This window comes from Telmatherina bonti (assembly GCF_933228915.1).
Source record: "Telmatherina bonti genome assembly, chromosome: 21".
In the NCBI taxonomy this organism is placed as follows: Eukaryota; Metazoa; Chordata; class Actinopteri; order Atheriniformes; family Telmatherinidae; genus Telmatherina; species Telmatherina bonti.
The window spans coordinates 19,026,352-19,044,374 of record NC_136630.1 but is presented as its reverse complement, the minus strand read 5'-3'; the positions used below and the strand labels follow the sequence as shown (position 1 = coordinate 19,044,374).

General features: G+C 37.4%; 2 protein-coding genes across 2 annotated transcripts in view; both read right to left on the bottom strand.

The window, feature by feature from the left end:
• Positions 1–472: 472 nt before the first annotated feature.
• Positions 473–15,483, bottom strand: kctd5b (potassium channel tetramerization domain containing 5b). Its single transcript, XM_079260497.1, has 6 exons — positions 15,223–15,483; positions 9,870–9,978; positions 9,088–9,179; positions 8,843–8,938; positions 6,339–6,464; positions 473–3,525 (listed from the first exon to the last, which is right to left on the bottom strand). The coding sequence occupies exons 1-6, from the start codon at positions 15,442–15,444 to the stop codon at positions 3,496–3,498; spliced, it is 675 nt and encodes a 224-aa protein (XP_079116623.1). The 5' UTR covers positions 15,445–15,483; the 3' UTR covers positions 473–3,495.
• A 582-nt stretch (positions 15,484–16,065) lies between these two features.
• pdpk1b (3-phosphoinositide dependent protein kinase 1b) overlaps positions 16,066–18,023 on the bottom strand; it is a 13,657-nt gene continuing 11,699 nt past the window's right edge. The window contains exon 14 of the mRNA XM_079261366.1: positions 16,066–18,023. This exon is cut by the window's right edge and continues 370 nt beyond it. The gene's annotated coding sequence lies outside the window, so the exon portion shown is untranslated.

Here is an 18,023-nt window from a genome sequence, read left to right as displayed (position 1 = left end):
CTCACGACCATGATGCGATTTTTTATCTTTTATGACGGACCATCTTTGCATAAACAGACCGTAAACCTAAACTGCGGTGAATCATGACTTTTTTTTGTTTACATTTTGTTGTCTGAAAAATGATACCCGATTTATGACATTAAAAAGGCTTATTGTTCGTTATATTTAAACAGAGTGGGGAGGAAACAAACAGGCATTACTTCGGGCTACTAAGCTTTGAAAGGAATGCTTAGGAAATGACACAGGGGGTCGCTTTTGACTAAAAATATTTGTAGTCATGACTGGGTTCATTACTCTGGACAAGTATAAAGGATGTCAGTATGACGGACTCTTTACATGTATTTAAATCACGCCTTACAAATTTGCTGGTAAATAATTTAAAACAACGTTTTGAAATAAATGTACACAGACAAAAAATTACAACATTTTTTTATTGGGTTTACTCATGCAAGACCATATAGATCTATCCCTTAACCCCAGTACTTAGCTTTTACATTTTTAACATTGCATAAGATCATATAGAAGTGATTCATGTAGTGATATGAGAACCATACTCATTGACGGTCTGCTTGACAGAAAAATGACATTCATTCCCTCAGATTATAAGTTGTAATCATCAATCATGCATTACAGTGGTCTATGGATAGTGACTTTAATGCAAAACAGACTGGACTGGGCACTTCAAAAATATTAGGCTACAGATTCAGTAAGTTTGTCTATCAAATGAATGATAATGTCAGATACTCAACCAGAGAACCCATTGGGAAAAAATGTCAAATCTAACACAGCTGCTAAAGGGGTTCAATACCTCTGGTGAAGCTTCAACTGAGCCAAGCAAATCAAACACAAAACACGATAAACCACAGAAGAATGTCTAAAAGCCAAATAATCCTCAGCTGAGTCAGCATAGGTTACTTTTAATGAATAATTCTACTATCAAAGAGATGCGAAAAACAAGGTTTTCTGCAATGCTCAAGCATTGGTATTTAGAAATGGAGTATTTTAACTTAAGTCAGCATGTTGGAGTGATTATCTGGACAGTACTAGTTGCCATTGGTGCCGTCAGACACAGGATAACATGAGGGAGTGCAAGACAGTGCATAATTGGAAGGCTTCAGAATACTATAGCAAATGTAAACATAGCCTAGCTCTGGCAGTAAATCCAGCCTACTCTGATTAAACCTCATTGCAGATCTTAAATTTTGCACTTTATAAGCCCTTGTGTGTGTGTTTATATATGGGTTTGTATATCTATTTAAAAAAAAAACAAAAAACATGCATCCATTCTCATGTCCCCATCAATATAAAAACGGTTTTAGTCAAGTGTATACGTGTGCATGTGAGTAAATGGATGTGTGTGTCTTTAACAAGTCTATGTACAGCGTGCCAGCATTAAGAAACGTTTACTTGTCCCTGACACTCAGATCAATGTGTACAATACACATAAGACATTGGATTTTGGTCATTGGGAAAAAGGCAACACTAAATGATTAACTGTAAATGAAATATCCAACTTATCAAAACGACATATCAAACCTGAAAACAACTTTCTATTGAAAAACGTGTTCCAAAATGCAGTATTTACATCAACAACATTACAGGCTGTAAGCAGTGTGCACAGTGTTTTTCCACTGTAGTGCTTGTAATGCTGTGTATGAATTCAAAATGCGAAGAATTTATCACACTGGAGGAAAAAAAAAAAAGAAAAAGTTTTTAAATGTAACAGTCAACTTCATAGCCAGCCAAGTATAGCTTTGTTACTGGTTATCAAACATGTTCCAGGCATGTTCTCAGTGAAAGACACTATTCAGCATCCGCTGTCTCAACTCTACCTCCAAAATCTCTTGAATCATGTACAAACAATGCAAAACAGAAGTTAACATTGTCAAGATTTGCTCGTTTTTTTTTTAAAGATCCAGTACAAACAACTTCCATTTGAAGTTGTGTTTTCTATACAGTGTACAAAACGTGCAGTTTTCTTAAGAGTTAAATATCAATATTGAATTTGGATTATTTACATGAAAACAAAATAGTCTTGATATGAACAAAGTCCTTCACCACATGACTAAACAGATCCAGTCCACAAACACTACAAATACTCTCCTTGGGGAAAAAAATAAACTTTTCATCATGATATTCCCTCAAAACATGCAAATTAAACACGTTTAAGTTCATTCAGAAGTCATTGGAAAAAGGGATTTTAAAAAAAGTTATTGTATTTATTTTTCCAGACAGGAGATGACTTAACTGGAGGACTGGGGAAAAAAAAGTTGGTATAACAGAAATAAGATTAAAATTTCATCTGTAGTTTTACTTGGATTTATGAACAGGAGGAGCTTGGAGCTAAACCAAAAGTTAAAATTATGATTGATTAAGCTCTTTTGTCACATTTATTCAGGGCTACTAATTCAGTCCTACAAGCGCCACAGTCCTGCAGGTGTTCAATGCTATCCTGCTTCAACACACCTAACAAATTAAATAGATCCAACAGCCTATGAAAGTATGCACACTGACTCATTAATCTGAGTCAGGTGTGTTGAAGCAGGGACACCATGAAAACATGCAGGACCAAATCTAGTCGCCCCACACCAATGTTTCCTCGAGCCACATATATATGGTGGTAACTGGCTTTTCTGTGATGTATTCCAGTCATCTTAACGCACTTTCAGTATAAACAAATATACTTGATTTAGTCCATATTAAAATAAAAATGTTACACTTTTGTTCAAAAGATGTTGTTCTAAATCACTAAAAAAAATTAATTTAAAAAAAAATATATTTTTTTAAACCTCAAGTGCCCTTTTAACATTAAATCACTAACACTTATTTTTTCAAGAATGACTTTTTCCTTCAATGCTATAAAAATTTATTGGCCGAAAGAAAAAGTTGAATAAAAGCGACAATTCCTCAAAATATTTCCAAAATGGCGTGTTTAACCTGGATCATTATGATCACAAATCCCAGTAAAACTGTTTCAAATCTTTGGATATACATAGATTGACCTTTGACGGTAAATGTAATATTTTATAGCTTGACTTAACATGCAAAATGCACAATTCCCTTCTTAATATCTCAAAGCAACGATTTTGTGTTTGATACTTGGAGTTATAAAGACCATACTGATCCCTTACTAGACCCTTGAGTTGAAAGATAACAATTAACTCATTAGATGACCCTGAGTGAATCATTGGCCTAAATGATGTTGGCCATATTTTATAGCATAAAACATTTCTAGATTACAATCCCTTACTTTCAGATAGGAAGAAAAAACAATCTAGTTGTTGCTAATTCAAAAAGGTCCAGTTTAAATGTACAGGCACACATTGTAAGTAAACAGACTTATTTACATCAAGAAATAAAAACAAGAGCAGAGGGAAAACTTAAAAAAAAAAAAAAGGAACCCCCCCCCCATAAATCTCCATTGTGCTGAACGTTCTTCCTTAAAGATGATATGTTTGCATCATAACACCTGGAGCTCGTAATACTGAGTCCTTCTCACATCCGGGAACCTCGCTCCTGAAGAATCTGCAAGGAAAAACAATAGAATAAATCAAATTATACACTCTATAAAGATATTACAACATGGTCTCAGTGCTGCTAGAGGCTGTAGAAAATGACTAAAGGAGCCTTTATTATTGCCATAGTGCTTCCCCTTTTTGTCACAGCCCAGAACACTGTTGGTGAAAACAAACGAACTGACTGGTGGGGGGCTGATACTTGCACAAAACCCAGTTTGATTGAGAGTTCTGTTAATATAACATTTGCAATGAAACTGGGAAAACTTGTCAAGCAAGATTAGCCTTGGCAATGAAAAGACATGCTGCTAGACATTCACTCCTGATCCCAGAAATATATGTTCAAAAAATCATTTTAGCAAAACCATACTTTTATGGTTTCTTCTTTAAAAGGCATTTGGGGGACAAGCCAAGGTATTCTCATTTTTTATTTTATCAAGAAGTCTAACTTAACCTCCTGATAACATCTTAAGTAGACCCATTATAATGATTATTTATTATAAATCTAATTTCACACCAGCTATTTGATATTTAATTGTTATTCATCAAAAAGAAAAATACTGACTACATATTAAACTTTTGTTGTGGGATTTATAAAGTATTCATTTAATTCAAGAGATATTTCTAGATTATTTATTGACAATATGTGTATTTTAGGCTGCTGTTGCAATACTGAAATGTTTTCCATGGTATCTTGCCTGTGGAAAAAAATGTTAAAGTTTTCCATTTCTCCTCAGTTAATCAACCCATAGCTGAATATCTAATTTATGTTTTAAGAAATTCACAAAGAATGGAACATGGAAGAAGTGAGGGTGGTGTTTTGTTACAGATCCTCACTGTAGCAGGCCTAAGACCTGGGGCCCTTTGCTGCATGTCACTCCCCCTCTCTCCTACTGTCCTTCCTGTCTAGCTAGTAGCTACTACTTAATGAATGCCATTCGTACCAGCAAAATCTTTATAATAAAGAAAAAAAAAAAATCTGGGTCATTATGTAAAAAGGAAAGAAAAGTAAAAACCGACAAAAATGGCTTTTAAAAAAAAAAAACAAAAAAAAAAAAAAAAAAAAAAACGTTTCAATTTAATTCCAATTATTACACAAGAAAATGAATTAAAGAAACTGAAACAAACTAAATGTAATACAGGTGCAACAAACATTTTTGAAACCAGAGAGCTTGTATGAAAAAATGTTAATCACTGCAGAAATATACTGAAATGAGGAAAAAAGGGACAGTAATAGCTGAGCATCTAGCCATTGCAATCCAATGAATGCCATGGTAAAAACACATCAAAGCAGTGTTTAAGAGTAAACTAAACCTTTTAAAATGACAGATTTCCTAATGAGAGATTAATTTAGTCAAATTATTTATTTATTAATCAACACAACATTCGATAAAGATATCAGGAACTACCCTTCCTCACCTAGGTGATTCAGAGATGAATCACTATGCAGAAGCTTATGATTCAGCATGGCCTCCATTAACCGAAGCGGCAAGCATGTCAATAATTATGACGGTCTCAAACAAATGGAGCTTTTCCCATCTGGTTTCAAAGAGAGCTTCACCTGCAGCTAAGTATGCAGTCTCAGCATGAGCCATCTGGCCTTTGATTGAGCTTTGGCTTTAAACCTCTGTAGTCCAAAGTCAATTTCCAGCCTGGGTTTTGTGACTTTGCTCAGATCCAAGTATCTTATGTCAGCCCAAGTGGTCTTTGAAAACAAATGGGAAACATTTCTGGGAGGGTTGAATTCATCAGGGGAAATGGAAAGGGGGTAGACTAAGGAGATCTGGTGGAGGGATTACGAGCAGTTGAGCGCTCACCAGTGAATCAAAAGTGCTCAACCTAATCAGACTCATTCATTTCATAATCCGTCTCCTCGTCCTCGCTCTGAGCAACATGCAGCATGCAGAGAGCACAGAAGAAGACAAGAAAGGCGAGTTGTAAAATAATAGAAATGAATGAAGGTGTTAAATGGACAGGAAAACAATGTGAAAACAAAACTAATGGGTAATGATCAAAGGGGATAAAAATGGTAACTAATATGTCAGGAGTACATGACAAACTCAGAAAAGAGGGGGAAAAAAACCACAAAAATGCATCCAAGGACACATTTCTATAAAGCTCAGTTAACAACAGTCATGTTGCCATGAGACAAACTACCCAGCTTGTTATATCTACATCAGTTTTTTCATTAAACAGAATAATATATTGGTTATAATCAAAACCGTGTTTGGAAAAGGTGCCCTTGGGGAAAAAAATTAACAAGAAAAGAAAGATAATTTTGTTTAAAAGATCATCTTCCATTTCTCTAAAAAGAAATCAGCTGTCTTCAGTAAGAAGACACCTAATTTTGACAAGATGATGAGAGTGTGACTTTCTTAGAGCGAGCCATCTGTATCCCTCCCAAAGCCTTTCAGACAATGCCAGGCCCTGCCGATGTTCCACTAATCTGCAGGCCTGAGGTCTGCTAATGCTGCTAGCATGGATTACACTCTTTACAGACTAGGTCAAACATGACATAAAATGGAAAGTTCATCTAATTGGTTTGTTTCACTTTGCACATGACGGCAGTCCATCTTTCAAATGATTTTTTATTTTTCCCCACATTCTTTTTCTCTGATTTTGCTGATTATTCAAGCAATCCATTTCCATCCTGAAACAGAATATTCACCACATACTCATAGAGAGCTCTCATCAATAAAATAGAGGTACTCTCTCCCCTGGTGGTGCATATATGAATGCAACACACTTTAACATCCAGTACAGGCCATCTTTCAGCTGTCTTTGCAGTGGATGGATTTACAGCAAGCCTTTCCACACACTTACCTTCGCCTTCTCGCTGGGCTCACTGTTGGTCCCATATGATTGATTGTGTAGCTCCTTGGAGACCACACACAGGAACTCTGCTTGGTCTTCATTTCCGTAGTTGTAAGAAGATCCAATGCTGACCAGCTAGAGAGACACAGAGGAATAAAGCAGAGGAAGAGTTGGCCTGAAGTAATATAAGCTTATTAAACTAGGAGAACCTTGTATTAACGACTGACATTTGTTTTACAGATTAGAAATCCAGGATTTATTGTCCTTAATACACAGACAGTAATCAATATCTGTGTGAGAGAGTAGTTATGATGCAAATGCTTGACCAAATGTATCTTCTAATGCTGTAGTTGTGCATTATACAACAAGGACATTAAGGCCAGTCTGGATCTAAACAGAGAAAATGACACACCTACAGTCTTTCAGAAGGTCAAAATGATTTCCTAACGTTTAAGCTTGCAAATAAAGTGTAGTTTTAAACATAACAGTCCTATCCCCCTAAAACAAATAAATCCTAAGTCTATTTTCAGAACCTGCCGGCAATCCAAAAATAAAACGTTCAGCGGGATCAAAGAGAAACAGCAAATTGAGATATCAAAGCAGTCAAAAAGACATAAAAAATGATCACTGGTCCACAAAATGAGGTAATGAAAATAAATGAAGCACAGACACCAAAAACAGAAAACGGTGATCAGCAGACAATCACAAAAATAATACAAGTGCAAGAATGTGACCACAAGCAAACATGCTGGTTGAAATATATGAGGAATAGTGAGTTTCACTTGAAAGGACCAGGCTTGTTTCAAGCAAAAGAAGAAAGACTGATACTTTGAAAACTATTTCATTTCCCCCAAAAGTTCACTTCTAGCCAAGGAGTTATGGCTACTAATTCAGCTTAATGGTACATTTAAGATTTTTCACACCCTGTTGTCACATAATTTGATGTCAGTGGTACAAACGTCAGGCGCATTGAACAGCATCAGCAAAATACTATTGGTGACAGCAGGTCAAGCTCTACTTCCACTTGCTAGTTTACAGCATGGCTGACTAGAAAAAAAATCCCATAAACATCAACTTTGAACATAACTTGAAGCCAATACCACCATTTTGAGTTTTAGTCACTTAACACTAACATGGACACATAACAAATGGAAGCATGATGTCTGCGAGAATCCTCGAAACAAAATAACATGCATGCCTTGACAAACATAGGACTAAATTGCTGTTGCTGAATATCTCCTTTTTAGGCTGAATATTAAGTGTGTGTGCTGCAGATTGTGTACTGTCTGTACCCAGGTGTGCATGTTCAGACATGCGTTGCCTCATTAGCCACTGCTGCCAGAGACTTGTTGTTGTTAAGCAGACCAACATTGGGCATCAACACAGCAAAAATGACCCAATAACCTCAACTAGCTACCACTTGTCACACTGCAAAAGGCTCAGCATGCTGCAAACTCAAAGACTTTTAGTGTAGTATATAATACAAAGCATTCACAAAAAACAAGCTGTCTATTTCAGTTGTTAAGACAGAAGTAGGTCATTAAAGCTCGTCTCTCTGGAAGACACTCCTGTATACAACGGTTGAGCTTTAGGCTCCACAGGAGTGATTCTGAGTTTCCCCATCTGACCTGTGTAAGGAGATTAGTGGGATTTCAGCTCTAATGGGTGATCCAGTAATTCAATGTCGCATTTATTCACATATGATCCATGTGAAGCATCCAAATGTGGCTTTCATTGAAAAAATACAAATGAACCAGTGTTGGTTTACTATAAAACTATTTGCTCAAAATACCTGACTGTGTCAGTTATGCAACAAACGATCAGCTAAGAAAAACATGTCACCTCTGAACAAACAACTCTATATGACGGCCCCACAAAATGACCAAGTGACTACATTCAAACGAAGCAAAACAGACAGAAGCTGGTGACAGTGAGAAATGCAATATAAATCTAAATATTAAAAAATAACAATGAGAAAAAAAAAATCACAGATGAAAAGAAATGTCAGGTTTTCCTTGCTTCACCAGTGAGCAAGCAATAAAAATCAACACTGAAATGAAATAGCTAAGAAAAACAAAAACAACAACAACAATAAAAACCCAACAGCTATGTGACTACGTGGGACAAACAATGGCCAACGGGGTGTGTATGGACAATATGGGGACCATGCAGTGACCAGCCCATGGACAGAAATTTGTGGGACACACCTCTCCGCTGTTGTTTGGCAAAGCAGACTCCTCTCCCTTCACCTCCCTTGACACAATCAGCAGAAACTCTGACTGGTGGGCCCGCCCGTAACCTATACTGACAAGCTGCAACAACCAATCAGAGCACAGAAGGCATGCCCGGATCATGTATACGGACATTTGAGAAAGATGCGAGTTGCTGTTCGGCTTTTTAAATCCATTGCCAATATTGAAGATTGGACTTTTCTGGGTCAATGTGAGCATAGCAGGGTGGGTGAAGCACATGACAGGAGGACTGTTGCTGTGACCCTGCGGGAAGAGATTTACCTGTTCAAACTTCCAGCCGTCAGACATGGTAGATACCATTTGTGTCAGCTCCTCCTCCTGGCACTGCAGCACCCGATACACATGCTTCACTGGAACCTGGAAGGAATGTTGAACATATGGTAGAAACTGGATGAAAGAAGGGAATACTAAGCAGTTTTGTGTTACCTTTCTGCTGGTACACATGTTGCATCACGTCTGAATGGGTTAACATGGAATCAGCTATCCCAACTTAAAAATTCACAAACCTGTGATGTTTTGCAGTCGCGTTCCCTGATCTTGTCCTTGATGAGTTTTATTAATGATGTGATGTTATAGAATTCAGCTTCTTCTAACACACCTAAGCAGAGGGAAAACATTTTCTTTCAGGCAGACATTTTTGGCTACCATCAAGTCTGGATGTCTGTAAATCATAATAATAAAAGTAAGAAAGATAGAGTGTAATACACTTGTGTGACTGTATGCATTCAGTCAAAATATTAAAATGCACCTGCAGCTACTTAATTTCATCATGATTTAACATTCACTGTGAATGTGAATCGTATACCCAACAACATTCCTAGATGTGTTTGCATGAATGGAGCAAAGCAGTTATAAGACTGTGGTAGGAAATATTCACGTACGTCTTGTAAAGTCTGGCTAATTTACAATTTGAGCAGTAAGTTGTGTGACGTTGGCTTGGTCTGTGTAAGCATTTTAAGCCCATTTCACCTCTTTTACCAACTCCTTTGTTGGCTCAGAGGCACATCGGCTATCTTTAACCACCTCATTCAGCCATTGTATTTTTAATTATGGTGTTTTCGATCCTGGCTTGAAAAGGGCGTATGTAAAAAGGCTCAGAGTAGCCTAAAAAATACTTTCTACAGATGTGAAACTGTTTAAAAAAATTGAATTGCACAAGTATTTGCACTTATACATCATTAAACAAACATTCACACATTGGAAAAAGGAATCATTCGAACAACCAAAACAGTCGTTTTATTCTAGACATATTTATCATATAAGGTGTAGTATTCCTCAGGCATATTACCTTCTTCTGCCAAGTCCTTGTTGAGCACCAGTTTGCCATGCCTCAAGTAGTTAAGCACTGGCCCAAAGTATGTGGGGTCTCTGTCTATGAGATAGGCACCAGTTTCATCCTGAGAAGCAAAAATAAGAAGAGAAACAATGCATTCAGTGTCAAATCTTTAGTCTAAACACATTACAACACACATCCCTGTTTTTTGGTCTAACAGGTCAGGAGAAACCTCATGTTTAATACATTTGTTGGACTCCCCATCTGAAAATAGACAATTTCCTGAAATAGCACTGCTCCTTACAACAGAATCCATTAATGAACTGACGCCTACCTTAATCGAAACATAATCTGGGCAGAAAACAACCCCTATTGCGCATCAGTGAACAAAATTAAAGGGATGAGATTTTTGAGGTCAGCTCCTGTGCTGATAATCTCTACAGTAGTTGACAAGACATGCGCACACAGAGCCACACATATCGTCGCTTTGGGATGTCACTTCAGTATTCCCACCGGCCTTGGGTTTCATCCTGATTCCTTCACAACCACTGGGTATTCCCTTATTTCTGTGCTGTGATTAGACTGTCTTTCTCTCATGGGGTAAAAGCAGGCTAAAACAATTAGAGCAGAATTTTTAAAAAAAAGATGTAGAACAACAGGCTGACTCCACTGAGAGGACGAAGAGGAAGCACCTTGACTTACAACCAAAAATTAGTCTAATGTGGCCGGTTACACAGTCAGCCCTGCATATGAATTGAAGTTTCAGTTTGTACAGCTGTCCAACAGAATTTTTCATTAAGATGTTGAACACAATGTGGCATTTAGTGAGTCAAACTTACATGACATTTAGTAAAATACTCAGCAGTGAGGAAAGACCTTAAGCAAATTTTATTCTAATCCCCAAATGCTACATGACAACTGGCTGCCTCAGTGGCATAAATGACAGCAAACTTAAATGACAGCAAACTCAGCAAACTTCCTATTTGATGCAACTTGTGATATTATTTATATAGAAAATTAAGTAAAATTATTTATATAGAAATGAAGTAATGCCTTCATACCTTCCACACCATGGCCAGATAAACATCCAAACCCTCAGTGACATACAGGTGCATTCATAGTTGGCTTAATCATCCAGAGATGAGTTAAACTGAAAACCCATTAATCTTTCCAATAATGAGAAACTGTCCCAGTACATTTTCTTTTGTAATGAATCTCTAAGCCCTCTTGGCTGATTGACCCCCTTTCCATGGTAAAAATATTCCACTGGATCCCACAGGAGCTCTATTCTGGTCTCAATACCCTGTGTTAGTTTCTTACACTTACATTGTTGTTGGAGTTTTACGCACAAGTACAGGTGGGCCTGTATTGAGGACACAGACTAGGCCAAACATGTACAACACACCTCATGTTCATCACACTAAATGATGGCAAGTTTTCACATGGAAGGCTATTTGTAATACTTGTATGGGAGATGCCATAACGGGCAAGATAAAGAAGTAATAAGTAAGTGTTTCATGATCCAAAACAGAATTAGCCACAAAAAATACTCCAATAACTTTTTAAATAAGTACGCTCTACTTCTCCGTTAACGCCGACTACCTGTATGATGAAGCGGGTTGTGTCGTGATAAATAAACGCACACTTTCAGGTTAGTACAGTGTTTGCTTTCTGGGAACAGACATACAAACCGGGGCATTTGGGGTGACAGTGACCTAAATCAGAGATTATTGGGGCTCTGATGCAGGCTCATGTACACAAAGAGGACAGTGTCTTTAATTAAGAACAAAAGGCTTTCTCTGGAGGCCCAGACTGGGAAGCGTTGGGAAACAAACAAAAGGGTGAGGACAGAAATAACATGATGTGGTTTCTCAGTCTTGAGATGTTGCTGGGAAGCGACAGCTCCAGAAATGCACATAACAGATGCTACTGTACCATCAAACAAGTCCAGAACATATAATTTAGAGGTGGGAAAGTTCACTCATGCTTCTTTTTATTAATTACCTCAATCAGACCAGATGACATCAATAATATTGACAATATAGACATTGAGGACAATAAATTAATCTTTTTTTTTGGTATGAAGTCAGTCTGTATATTGCATTTTATAATTTGGTCTTTTTAAAACATTGCTAAATTACATTACATACATTAATACAAAAACTGGAGCCAAGTTGAAACAGCTCCAGCTCTGACAAGTAAAGATTTTTGGTAAACAAGTCAATCACAAGGGTGGACTTCAAAGCAGAGGGAAGCGTTGTACATGAACCTTATCATTCTTTTACAACACACAATACATATCCTTCCACAGGAAATACCACAGTGACCCACCCTTTAACAACCCAATGCCTAATAAGGTTTTCTGCAGAGCATTAACATAAATTCTTTATTTAAAAAATAAATGAATAAAAATCAAGAGTGTGCATGGAAACTTAGCATCGGATCTATTTGTGACTTAAAGAACAGGAGGTATTTCCTGCCCATACTTGTGGAAAATATGCCAGATGTCGTTAACAAAAGAGAGATAGACAATTAACACCATCATGTGAAGCCATTCCAAGTTGCCAAAGTCCGAAAGTAAAAGGAGGAGAAAAAAAAGAGAGACGTTATCAAATACTGCTATACTCCTTCACAAGTCAAAGAAGTATACAAGCCCCTACTAAGACAGAGCTCAAAAATGATGTAGATCGCTCTGAGTCACATGACTGTGGCTACTTAGCCAAGTGGAAGTCTGATCTTTGTAGTGTAGAAGCGAGCAGTCCCTCAGGAGTACAAACAGTTAAGGCATAGTCAAATAGGCCTGTCTTTTATATAATACACACATTATATCATGGATATGATGCAAAAAACAAAAAATCTTCCACTATTTCAAAATATTTATAAATTACATTTAAATTTGAGTTATAGGTCCTCACCAAAGCAAGCACAAAGTTTTTCTTTATTCTGTTTTAATTCTGCTACATAAGAACCATTTTGCAGAAGGATTTGACGACAAGTAACATCTTTGATTAAATAGTGGTTTTTTTTTTACATGCCTTTAAATCATTTCAATGAAAGGCAGATGAAGCTTCAAAGATTCCATTAACTACTAAATGTAGTATAGGCTACTGAAACACGGGTCAATGTTCATTCAAAAGTGCCTGATAAAGTGAATGATAAAGGTGATAAAACAAGACTTCGGAAGTGCCTAATTTGAGAATAGCTCTCTGCAGTGTCCTGTTGAGCACTTTCTGCGAGAAGACAGCGCAGACAGAGCAGACATCACCGTTAAATATTTAAGTCGCCTCCCACAGAGTGCCCAGGCATGATGTACAACTTGAATCTGGCATTAAATGCAGCTATATTTCCCCTAACACATACCGCAGAGAGAGCCTCCTCGGGCTGCAAATGGATATGAATATGAAAAGAATAAGATGGTGAAAGAACAAGAATCTTTTGTGATGGGGTGCTTAAAAAATTTATGCAGCTCTCAAAGCAAGAGAGTTGTGTCTACATGAGTGGAGCTGAGCTGAGTAGTTTAAGAGCCAGAATGTGCTAAAGCAATAGGTGCTCATTAAGATGCATCTCTCAACTCATTGACTGAACAATTTCAAAAGCAATGCCTGTTTATCGTCAAGCTACATGAGTCAGTTCCTTCAGCTTTACAAACCTGTGAACTTCAGTATTAGTCCAATACGACAACAGCAATTGGCTTTAGTTGATATTTGTATTAACAAATTAACAGTAACCCTTCTCAATACCATATGGCTGTTATGGGTGTGCATGTGACAGCACTTCCTCCACTTTCTCCTTGGTCTAACCCAAAGTGCAAAACAAGCTCCAGTCAACAACATGAATAATGCAGCTCTCCTCAAGAGTCCTACTGAAGCACGTCAGCCTGCGTGACTGAGAAATGAAGTACTCACTTGCTTGGCTCAGTAACACATTACTGTATCCATAAAAAACAAAAAAAAAAACAAAAAAACAAACAGCTCTGAGCTGATCCATCAGTCTGTCTTTAACGCCATTTAAGTACAGAGTATTCTCAAAAAACTTGCTTCAGTTACAGGTTAAGGTGAACCACAGCTAATTATAGTTTTAAACACAATAACAAATGATCAAATATATAGTGATGACTTGCTCTGTTAGGGAGTTATCTTGGCTTGAGTGTGAGAAGCACACCTAAGACAAGGGATTGAGATGGACTGATCCGTTGCTCATGGAGGATAAACTGGCAAAAAAGCAAGCTGATTAATGGGAGATTAAGATATTTGCATGAAAATACGAGATGAGCCTTGGTCTCAGCTTAGCATGAAGGAGGGCAGGAGGCAAGATTAGAATGTAAACGCATATAAAAACAATGAATAATGGGAACAGTAAAATGAACGACAAAAAAACGAAGACAATACACAATGTAAACAGACAGTAATTCATTGTGTGGTACCATCCTAAGGGGCCTTTAAGCACACACACTGCTGTTTAAATGAACAGATGGACAAACAGAGGAAAGCCTGCGTGTGGAGCGCTGGGGTCATTCAGAGGGGCTGATTTCATCCTGAGCTCTCAAATGTCAGCAGCATCCAACTACCCCTTGCAAAGACTGGTCTAATCATAAGGGAATTTACTAGCAGCACTAAGCCTGGCAACTGTAGAGTTAACAGAGCCAGATAGCAGACTGAACTCAAGAGAGTTGATCAGGCAACAGCCTATATGACCATTATAATCGTACCGTGCTGGTGCAAGTTGTGTTAGACATACAAAGACGGGATAAATAATGCAGCCTAAAGCTTGAATCATTTGACAAATCCGGCCTAAAACTGTTTTTGCTAATTCTTTAATGTTGAACTTTGTAATGATTTTGTCGAAGACGAAAATTAAGTTGCTCATACCGTCACTGTATGAAATCTGAAACCTTGGTGAATGCAACGCAACGGCCTCCAAGGAAAGTTTTCTACTGTGACAAGTTCCTATTTTGTTGGAAAAAGCTTAAACATATCACCAGCTATAACCTGACGCTACTTTTAAAATGTTTACTTAAAATCACACGGCAATACTACCTTCATTTGAAAATATAAATAACGAGCGATTTGTGAGAAAACTAGCAGCAATATCATGGCATGTTGAGACTGTCGGAATCTCGCTAGCTATCGAGCTAATGCTAGTTAGCTGCAAAATTCCGTGTAAGCACCAAGTATTTGAAAGAGCGATTATCTTTAAGTCCGTTTAAGTCCGGGATTTTAATAAGGCAGATAAATACAGAAGTCTGCCATTCTAGTTATACCAAAACATATGAAGTCAATGCTGGCACTTTCTGTAAAATAATTTTAAATTCATCATATGCGCTCTTCGGGCACAGTGCTATCTATACCGCAACTAGCTTAGCATTTACCTTGTCGGAGTCGAGCTCGGGGTCAGCTTGGCTCAGTCTGTACAGAAATGATTTTGGATCTCGACACAGCGTCTGTCTCGTTGTTAAAAAGTACGTTCCCCCGACATTTAGTCGTATCCATTTGGATGCCCCGACACCTGCTGAAACGTTTCTTTCCCCTGAAGAGTGGGCCAAACATCTCCGGTGAACGGAGCCGCTTGTTTCGGAGTTATTCTCTGCCATCCCTCTCCTCGCCTCCTCCGCCCTCGCCTCGTCTCTTGACTGTGCGGGCGGCTGACAGGAAATATTGAAGCTGCAGCCACTGGCAAGGAGTCCACACTAGTCATGCAAAGCAGCCTGCTTCGGCCACTCCTACCATCTCACTCCACCACTGCCAACACTTGCATAAATTATTTCAGAGGGAGGAAAGAAAGTCCCTTCCTGGCTTGATCTCCCGACGCTTCAATAAAGGAAATAACATTACAAGAACGTGTAAGAGTTATAATAACAACAAATGACATCACCGGAGCTACAATAACAAATAACTTATTCAGTTATTATTAAATATAGAATGCTTAATATTAAAATACAAAATAACTTATTCAGTTATTAAATATAGGATGTTTTAATATTAAAACGCAAAATAACATATTCAGTTATTAAATATAGTATGTTAACATTAAAATGCAAAGTAACTTAGTTATTAAAGGCAGAATGTTTTAATATTAAAACGCAAAATAACTTAGTTATTAAATATAGAATGTTTTAATATTAAAATGCAAACAACTCTAAATATGATCCTGTATTTCAAGAAAAAAAAAAAAAGTCAGAACACAAAAGCAATGATAATGGGCCGATACTTTATTTACATGCTGCAAAATGAGAGATGTCATCGCCACTGGACGCTGTTTGTATCGTGGCTGAGGTTAACAGAAGACAGGACACATGGCTTTCATTTGAATGCCTAAATCCCTACATGCTTTAATTACTGGACTACCAAGCATTAAGTGGAAAAATCATCATTCAATATCTACTGACCGAGGGCACAAATAATCAGAGAGAGAATGAACAGATTCATTAAATTATCAGAATATGATTAAATCACTGAGCAAATAGAAAATGTATGATATAGTAAGAAAAAAGCTGTAAAATATTATAGTTTACAATAATTATTCACATTCAAAGGCTTTACATCTCAATACATACACAACATGGCCCCTGAACATGACTTCAATCCAAATATGATTCATATATTAGAATTTAAATAACACAGAATGAACTATAGGCTAAACAATAGCCATCAATAACCTTATACAAGAATAAAAATACAAAAACTGTATCCTAATATCATTGCATTACTTGCTTCAGATTTAATAATACATCATCTGTACATCACAGTTCAAGTCAGGTTACAAGCCAGGTAGAGTATTCCATACACAATGTAACCGACTGCCATCAACTTGATTCAAACCATTTATCTATTTAGATGGAAACACCTTTCTGGCATTTTCTCAACTTTATAGACAGATACAGCAATTTCATCGGTCATTTGGATCAGATAGATATCCTTTAACTGACATCCACCCACATCAAGCCCTGGGCCTCAGGGTCCAATTCACTTATACACCAGTCACACTGCACACACAGACTCAGCTGAAGGAAGAGAGCCTTTGGAAAGGACCTTAAGGTACTAATTCAGAAAATTTAAAGAAAATACAAAATAAAAGATAATACATGTTTTTTAAAAAAAGGAAACAAAGTTAAATCAATCACTTTAATTCCTATTGGGCAAAACATTAGAATGAAACAAACAAAACTACTGGGCCAATAAGCCCAGCGAGGCAGTTGCGGCATCTTGTCCAGGGACAACAGCTTTTTCTGCGATTGCTTCAAAGAATGATAGTATTCATGTGCAACTCTGTCGGAGGTTTTCTGTTCAGCATGGGGTGGTCAGCACATAAGATTTCTATTTTCAATAAGACATACTGATGATGAGTCTACTAATCCACCAAAAGATAAATTAAAGAAGAGTTCACACCACAAAGCCAGTGAATGATACAAAACAGCCAAATCATCCAATATTTGCTATGGTTGCCAATACAGTCCATACCCACCTTTAAACTTGAATAAACTATATCTCCAGTGCCCTAAAAGAGAAGCGAACAAGGTTGAGCTACAAAACTGGCCATGCAGGAAAGATAAGCAAGTTATGTTTAAGAAGTATAAGCTAGTGGCATGTTTACCCACCATCCGTTAGGAAAAACGTCTGCAATAAGAGCTGTGTAAAGCTCACACAGAGACTGGTGTAGTCCAATGTCTCACTGCAAACCAGCAATCTGCTTTGTTATACAAAGAATTTAATTGGACTGCAATAAGCAAGTACCAAAAACTGAGAAAACAACTCAAATATCATGGGAATAGTGGGCTCTGACAAAAATGTATATAGGATGTGAGTTGAGCAAAGGCATGAAACTGAATTGGATAACAGTATCTGATACAACTATGAAGTATATGCACAAAAAGTTGGGGTTTTTAACTACAGCTTGCACATACAATGTAGGATTAGGATATGGTTTAATAAAGATATCTTGACAGGCTCTAGTTCAATAAAGCTAGAATGAGATACTATCACTGAAGCAGGAAACCAGTCCTTGCATTTGAGATAGTACTAAAAGTACCCAAGCTTGTATCACTCTACAAGACAAGCTTGCCCATCTCTTTCTCCTGCAGAATGTACAAAAAGCAGATGTGCATGGTGGAAGTCTTATCATCCATACATGGAAAATGCAATAGAAGCCTCACACAGAGCACAAAAAACAAGC